The following is an 8,706-nucleotide window of genomic DNA, read 5'->3' as shown; positions in this document are numbered from 1 at the left end:
TCCATCCATTTGTTCTTTCTTTTCTTATTTCTGTTTTCATGTTTAATTTAACTTGTTATTCAATTATGTTAAACATGTGGAACTAATTTCTTTTTAGTTAGAGGCGAATTTGAAACCATGGACATATGTTGGTTATGATTTGATTTACTCCAGTTATGAACTCATGAACTTTAGATGTGGGTTACTTTTCTGTTTTGATTAAGAACTTGTTTATGTATTGGGTTGAGGGTCGACACTTAATTTGCATGCCTAAACTTGATGCTAGGATATAAGGGAATTTCACCTAATCGTTATGAACTTATATTCATGAGTAGTAAAGATCGCTAGTCACGATTGTGTTTAGTAAACCCTAGGCTGGATTAACATGCGTATTCCATAGTTATGAATGCCTAGTCGATGTTTATGATTTCCGTTGAACTTAATGATCTTTGTTGAATGTCTCTATCATGCGTATTCCATGTTAGGGACTTTGATTAGGAATAATTTGGTTGTAATGCGTATCCCATTCAATCCAATGAATCTAGGGAAATCTGAAGGTTAATTTAAGCGTACCTAATTAACTTGGAGCATTGTCATTCATCGTTTGTTGAAGTCATAACTGGGAGTCAATTTATATGCTTATGTTCATGTGTGGATAAGGAACCCTCTAACTAGTTTCTCATCATTTTATTTCATCCATTTCGTTTTTACATTCTGTTTTAATTAGAATCTGTGCATTTAGTTTAATTTCGTTCAAAATCTAAATCCCCCTTTACTTTAATGTCAAATTAGTTAGAAATCATTTTATTTTGTGTTTTTACGTTTTTGAGTCAAATCCAAGTGATTAACAATCCCTCCTAATCCCCGGTCCAGAACGATCCCTACTTATACATATACTACAATTTGACGAAAAGAGGGTTTAATTTGTGTGCGTATAATTCTCGCATCATTTAGCCCTTTGGACCTACAAACACACGAAAATAGCTTAAAGTACTAAAATAACTAAAGAAACATAACGTAAATGCACGAGAACAAGCTATTTAAGTCGCATGAATATGCTCCTATCACTATCAATTGAAGATCAAAAGTGAAGATGTTCCTAAGACAACTTTTAGGACTCGATATGGTCATTATGAGTTTCTTGTGATGCCATTCGGGTTAACTAATGCACCTACAGCTTTTATGGACTTGATGAATCGAGTATTCCAACCATATCTAGATAGATTTGTCATTATCTTTATTGACAATATTCTGGTGTACTCTATGTCTAAAGCAGAGCATGTTCAACATCTCACTTTAGTGTTGAAGAAATTGAGGGAACATCAATTGTATGCTAAGTTTAGCAAATGTCAATTTTGGTTAAATCAAGTGGCATTTTTGGGACATGTTATATACACCCAAGGTATTCAGATAGACCCTCAAAAGGTAGCATCCATTGAGAATTGGGAGCAGCCACGAACCGTCACAGAGGTACGGAGTTTCCTTGGTCTGGCAGGTTATTATCGACGGTTTGTTAAAGATTTTTCAGTTATTGCATTACCACTAACGAGGTTGACAAGAAAAGATGTTAAATTTGAATGGGACGATAATTGTAAGCAGAGTTTCCAGCAGTTGAAGTATTGTCTCACTCATGCACTTGTTTTGGCACTCCTAGATGACAGTGGTAATTTTGAGATTTACAGTGATGCTTCCTTGAATGGTCTAGGATATGTGTTGATGTAGCATGGTAAGGTGATTGTTTATGCTTCGCGACAGTTGAAGCCTCATGGGATGAATTATCCTACTCATGATCTTGAATTAGCAGCCATTATCTTTGCCTTCAAGATTTGGAGACATTATCTTTATGGTGAAAAATGTAAGATTTTTACAGATCATAAAAGTCTTTAGTATCTTTTCACTCAAAGGGGTCTTAATCTTCGACAACAAAGATGGATTGAATTGCTTAATGATTATGACTGCACGATTAAGTATCACCCTGGTCGTGCAAATGTGGCGGCTGACGCACTTAGTAGGAAGTCACAAGGCCAAATTAATGCTTTATACGCTTGTCGTATCCTTCTTTATGCAGACTTGAGGTCCACTAGAGTGAAGTTAGGGGTGAAAGATCGAAGGGAAGCCTTACTTGCTAATTTTCAGGTCATGCCAATATTAATTGATCGAGTGCTCAAGGCTCAGATTAATGATGAAGAAACCCAAGAGTTAATTCAGGCAAGAAATTAGGGGAAAAAGAAAGATCTCAGATTTAGAGAATTAGACGGTTTGCTTATGCAAGAGAAAAGAATGTATGTGCCGAATAATGCAGAGTTAAAGAAAGAAATTCTTGATGAAGCGCATGTATCGGCTTATGCAATGCATCCTGGAGGTACTAAAATGTATCATACCATTCGACCATTTTATTACTGGCCTGGCATGAAAAGAGAAATTGCTGAATATGTGAGTCGTTGTGTGATTTGTCAGCAAGTCAGAGCTAAGAGGAAAAAGGCGTTTGGATTAATGCAGTCATTTCCCGTTCAACAGTGGAAATGGGAAGATATTACCATGGATTTCGTGTACAAGCTTCCTCGTACACGAAATGGCTATGATGACATTTGGGTGATAGTGGGTCGGCTTACTAAATCAACACACTTTATTCCAATACGAGAGAAATATTCCTTAAGCCGATTAGCTGAGTTATTCATATCGAAGATTGTTAAATACCATGGGGTTCCAGTTAGTATTGTTTCTTATCGGGATCCTAGATTCACTTCTAAGTTCTAGGTGGCATTTCAGGAGGCTCTTGGTTCGAGGTTACTTTATGGTACGACGTATCACCCTCAAACGGATGGGCAATTTGAGAGGACTATTCAGACGCTTGAGGATATGCTAAGATCTTCGGTATTACAGTTTGGTGATGTTTGGCATAAGTGTTTAGATTTGATGGAGTTTGCCTACAATAACAGCTACCATTCGAGCATTGGTATGTCACCTTTTGAGGCACTTTATGGTAAGTCTTGTCGTATGCCATTGTGTTGGTCAGAGGTTGGTGAAAGAGTACTGGTGGGCCCTGAGATTGGTGAAAGAGTATACGTGGTATGCATATACTAATTTAGTATTATGTTTTCCATTTTTTTTAGTCAAATTATGTTTTTCATTTCCAATATTTATTGATTTAAAGTGTAACATCCCACATCGCCCAATGTGTCGATCCTGTAAGCCTTATATGTCTATTCTCATCTCTACCTAGCACGAGGCCCACATCGCCCAGGGGAGTGGATTCTGTAAGCCTTATGTGTATATTCCCATCTCTACCTAGCACAAGGTCTTTTGGGAGCTCACTGGCTTCGGATTCCATCAGAACTCCGAGTTAAGCGAGTTCGTGCGAGAGCAATTCTAGGATGGGTGACCCACTGGGAAGTTCTTATGTGAGTTCCCAGAAACAAAACTGTGAGGGCATGGTCGAGGCCTAAAACAGACAATATCGTGCTACGATGGAGTCGGGCCTGGGATGTAGTAGGGGCCCGGGCCAAGATGTGATAATTTGGTATCAGAGCCAATCCCTGCCCGGAAGTGTGCCGACGAGGACGTCGAGCCCCTAAGGGGGGTGGATTGTAAGATCCCACATCACCTAGAGGAGTGGATCCTGTAAGCCTTATATGTATATTCCCATCTCTACCTAGCACGAGGAGCTTACTGGCTTCGGATTCCATCGGAACTCCGAAGTTAAGCAAGTTCGCACGAGAGCAATCCCATGATGGGTGACCCACTGGGAAGTTCTCGTGCAAGTTCCCAGAAACAAAACCGTGAGGGCGTGGTCAGGGCCCAAGCGGACAATATCGTGCTACGGTGCAATCAGGCCCGGGATGTGGTGAGGGCTCGGGCCGGGATGTGAGATTGTAACATCCCACATCGCCCAAGGGAGTGGATCCTATAAGCCTTATATGTATATTCCCATCTCTACCTAGCACAAGGCCTTTTGGGAGCTTATTGGCTTCGGTTTCCGTAGGAACTCGAAAGTCAAGCGAGTTCGCGCGAGTTTGCAGAGAGCAATCCCAGGATGGGTGACCCACTAGGAAGTTCTCGTGTGAGTTCCCAGCAACAAAACCGTGAGGGTGTGGTAGGGGCCCAAAGTGGACAATATCGTGCTATGGTGGAGTCGGGCCCAAGATGTGGTGAGGGCCCGGGCCGGGATGTGACAATTGACACACCCTGACCCGGAATGTCCACTAGGACTCCGAATTGAGTTGTGATGGCCGACACCTGGAAGGTGACGAAGTCATAAAGTGTAGTAATGTGGAAAGTGTGAATAAATTTAAACCTAAGAGTGCCTAAATACCAGAGTGCACTGGTGTAGGAATGAACCAATTCACACGTGACATCAGAGCATAAGTAAAGTATAGTAGAGTAGGTAAGGATTATACCCTTAGAGGTGGCCACCTATACTGAGACTTGCCAAGAATCCTCGTAGATACGAACTTTCAGCAACTAAAACCTGGAGGGATGCAAAACAGAAAATGTGAATGGGCAAAAACAAAGTTTGTTGAAGATGAATTATCCAACGCATGATCTTGAGTTAGCAGCCATTATCTTTGCCTTGAAGATTTGGAGGCATTATTTATATGGAGAAAAGTGTAAGATCTTTACAGATCATAAGAGTCTTCAGTATCTTTTCACCCAGAGAGATCTTAACCTCCAACAACGGAGGTGGATAGAATTGCTCAGCGATTATGATTGCACGACTAAGTATCACCTGGTCGTTTAAATGTAGTGGCAGACGCGCTTAGCAAAAAATCCCAAGGTCGAGTTAATGCTTTATATGCTTGTTGTGTTCCTCTTCTCGCAGACTTGAGATCCACTAGAGTGAAATTGGGGGTGGAAGGTCGGGAGGAAGCTTTACTTGCTAACTTTCAGGTCAGGTCGATTTTGATTGATCATGTACTCGAGGTTTAGGTGAATGATGAAGAAATTCAAGAGTTAATTCAGGCAGTGTCACAAAGGAAAAAGAAAGACCTTAGAGTGCGGGAATCTGATGGCATGCTTATGCAGGAGAAATGGATGTACGTATCGAATATTGCTGAGCTAAAGAAAGATATTCTTGATGAGGCACATGTTTTAGCTTATGCAATGCGTCCTAGAAGTACTAAAATGTATCATACCATTTGGCCTTTTCTACTATTGGCCTGGCATGAAAAAGGAGATTGCCGAGTATGTGAGTAGATGTGCAATTTGCCAGCAAGTTAAAGCTGAAAGGAAGAGACCTTTTGGGTTGATGCAGCCACTTCCCGTTCCCTAATGGAAATGGAAAAATATTACTATGGATTTTGTGTACAAGCTTCCTCATACACGAAATGGTTATGACAGCATTTGGGTATACTAGATCGGCTTACTAAGTCAACACACTTCATACGAATTCGGGAGAACTATTCCTTAAGCCGATTAGCTGAGTTGTTTATCTCAGTAATTGTTAAATAACACAGGATTCCAATTAGTATCATTTCTGATTGGGATCCTAGGTTTACTTCTAAGTTTTGGGTGGCATTTTCAGGAGGCACTTGGTTCGAGATTACTTTATAGTACGGCATATCACCCCCATACTGACGGACAATCCGAGAGGACTATCCAGACATTAGAGGATATGCTGAGATCTTCGGTACTACAGTTTGGTGATGCTTGACGTAAGCGTTTGAATTTGATGGAGTTTGCTTATAATAATAGTTACCATTCTAGCATCGAGATGACACATTTTGAGGCGTTATATGGTAAATCTTGTCGTACCCCTCTTTGTTGGTCAGAAGTTGGTGAGAAGGTATTAGTGGGCCCAGAGATTGTGGACGACACTACTCAGAATATTCAGGTAGTTAAATTTAACCTGAAAGCAGCCCAGGATCGACAAAAGAGCCTTGCTGACCGCCACAAATAGAGTGTATAATGTGGGAGATTGGGTATGCTTGAAATTATCCCCATGGAAAGGCATAGTGCAATTTGGTAAGAAGGGTAAGCTAAGTCCTCGCTACATCAAACCTTACCAGATCACCAAGCGAGTCGGTGAAGTTGCCTACAGACTTGAGTTACCTCCAGAACTAGCGAAAGTACACGATGTCTTTCATGTTTCCATGCTTCGCCATTATGTTTCTGATCTGTCACATGTATTACCTCCTCAACCACTGGAAATTAATCCAGATTTGACATATGATGAGGAGCCAATAACGATTTTGGATTGATAAGGTTTTGAGGAACAAAACAGTGCGCTTGGTGAAAGTTTTGTGGAGGAACCACTCAGTGGAAGAAGCCACCTGGGAGACAGAGGATCGTATGCGAGATATGTATCCACGCTTGTTTTATGAATATTAGTGGTTGTTGTGTTATTGTATGAAATTTCAAGGACGAAATTTTCTTAAGGGGGGTAGGTTGTGACGACCCGTCCTGAATTATAATATATTTTATCTTCGAAAGCGTGGGAATGATGATTTTGCCCTTGAAATGATGTATGGTGGTTGTATAAGCGGACTAAGAAAATAGAAAAATGACCAAGACAATGGACCAATTACCTTATTTCCTATCCCTTGGGATCCAATTAAAATTGTAGGGTTGTTTAGGACCAAATTGGTGGCCCTAAGTTGTAGCCTAATAGAAATTATGGCAACTTAAAATTGCCTAATCCGGACAAGGTCACACACACCTACACCACACGTGCCCTTTTTCCTTCACATGCTCTCTCGTTCTCAAACTCTCTCTTTCCGTACAATCTGAACTCACAGCTCCCAAAATCCTTTCAAAAGTTCACTGATCGAGTGTAAGGTTAGCATCATCGTGCTTCTTTCGACCTCATGAGTTGAGCCGTACCCTTGGTTTGAGGAAATGACTAGTAGAACTTGAGATATCTGAGCTCTGACAAGGGGTGTAATTTTCTCCGATGTGATCGCGAAGGTTTTAGTTAGTTTTGAGGCTTAGTAAGGTAATTACTCAACTTCCCTGGCACGTTAGACTAGTTTTGGTTAAGTTTGGATGTCGAAAAAAGCTCGGTAGTGGGTATGCAGGAATAGTTGGTTTTTCAAGGATTTTTTCCAGCCATTTTCCATTGGATTTTGGAGTTTTAACAGGTATGGATGTGTTCTCCTTGTTGAGAGCTTTAAATCCATATAAATTTCATGAAATTTGGTTGAGAAATGATAAAGATGTTAACATTTTAAGCTTTTCCAATTTCCGGTGACACAGTCGGCGGCCGGCGATGGAATCCAGTGAACCACCAGGGAAGAAGACGAATATTCCGTCAAGTTTGACGGAATATACCTAATGGCATTAGGTATATTTAGCGGTGTATTCCATTATTTAACGGAATATTCTTTAACGGCGTTAAAGATTCCGTCCAACGTGCCAGGCAAGTGGCTGCATGTGTGGCCGTGCTTTGCCCAGCATGTGGAACGTCGAAAAATTATTCTAAAAATATGGGGATGCTCGTAGTGTTGAGTGGGCCATGATGGTATATTCAAACACCCCAATTGAGCAACGTATGAAAAGTTATTTCATAGTGATGGTTATGTGCTTTAAAATAACATTAAATTAGTTGTTTCACATATTGGTAAAACGTTTCCAGAGGACCATGGGGGGTGGTTACGACCCGGCTACATACCAGTGAGTGGGCTTTTGGTTATATATATATATATATATATATATATATATATATATATATATATATATATATATATATATATATAATATAATATATGCCTTATGTTTCCCAGAAACCGTTTAAATGGTCTTTGCGTTCTAAATACCATGTCGTATGCATTATATTGTAACATCCCACATCGCCCAGGGTGTGGATCCTATAAGCCTTATATGTATATTCCCATCTCTACCTAGCACGAGGCCTTTTGGGAACCCACTAGCTCCGGGTTCCATCGAAACTTCGAAGTTAAGCGAGTTCGCACGAGAGCAATCCCTGGATGGGTGACCCACTGGCAAGTGCTCGTGTGAGTTCCCAAAAACAAAATCGCGAGGGTGTGGTAGGGGCCCAAAAAGGACAATATCGTGCTACGGTGGAGTCGAGCTCGGGATGTGGTAGGGGCCCGAGCCAGGATGTGACATAAAGTATATTTTCTTTAACAGGTAACAAGTCGGGTCATATTACCTGATAATATTAACGGGTCGATTTCGGGTCGGGTCATATTACCCGTTTGCTTTAACAGGTGTTACACAACATGAACCGTTAAGATATCGTGTATGTCACGAAAACGACACAACACGAATGCCAAGTCTAATTGGAACTTTAGCAACAAGGTGCTCTAGTGATCTGTCATCAAATATATTTACCAAGAAATCTCTAAAGAGTAAGAAGTATCCATGCTCAATCATTTGCCCAACACTAAGCAAATTTTCATCTAGACCTGGTACAAGCATGACTTCCTTAATGTACCTTGGTCCAAACTTAGTGGCAATCACTAAAGTGTCTTTACCAATGGCCTGAACCAATTCTCATGTTCCCATTTTTACCTTTGCAATGACATTTGTATCAACATTAATAAGAAGGGACTCATGTGAGGTCATGTGATTGCTACAAGCACTACCCACATACCACACATCATTGTTCTTTACACTGACACAGCATGGCATGTATAAAACATTGTTCCTTCTTCCTCCATATGATTTGCATAGTTGGTTGTCAGAAGTGTCTTGCCTCTGCAATCTTTTGCTAAGTGACCAAACCTGTCACATTTGTGGCACTTAGGCTTGCCTTTGAACCAACAAGGA

General features: G+C 40.7%; 1 protein-coding gene across 1 annotated transcript; it reads left to right on the top strand.

The window, feature by feature from the left end:
• The first annotated feature begins 1,242 nt into the window (after window positions 1-1,242).
• Window positions 1,243-6,176, top strand: LOC137734265 (uncharacterized). The gene is made up of 6 exons (XM_088698619.1): window positions 1,243-1,642; window positions 2,048-2,187; window positions 2,737-2,962; window positions 4,799-4,866; window positions 5,501-5,605; window positions 5,835-6,176. Exons 1-6 carry the CDS (start codon window positions 1,243-1,245, stop codon window positions 6,174-6,176), a joined length of 1,281 nt encoding a protein of 426 aa, XP_088554745.1.
• The last annotated feature ends 2,530 nt before the right edge of the window (window positions 6,177-8,706 follow it).

This window comes from Pyrus communis, chromosome 1 (genome assembly GCF_041283825.1).
Source record: "Pyrus communis isolate YQ-2024b chromosome 1, ASM4128382v1, whole genome shotgun sequence".
Taxonomy (NCBI): domain Eukaryota; kingdom Viridiplantae; phylum Streptophyta; class Magnoliopsida; order Rosales; family Rosaceae; genus Pyrus; species Pyrus communis.
The sequence above is the reverse complement of the archived record's forward strand: the minus strand, read 5'-3'. Positions and strand labels throughout refer to the sequence as shown.

Bases quoted from the DNA above. Each gene is read 5' to 3' on its own strand.
- LOC137734265 (XM_088698619.1), top strand. From the start codon at position 1,243: ATGTCTAAAGCAGAGCATGTTCAACATCTCACTTTAGTGTTGAAGAAA. The intron at 1,643-2,047 runs GTAATTTTGAGA...TTCTTTATGCAG, and splicing joins GGCACTCCTAGATGACAGTG to ACTTGAGGTCCACTAGAGTG. The intron at 5,606-5,834 runs GTACTACAGTTT...ACCTGAAAGCAG, and splicing joins AGGATATGCTGAGATCTTCG to CCCAGGATCGACAAAAGAGC.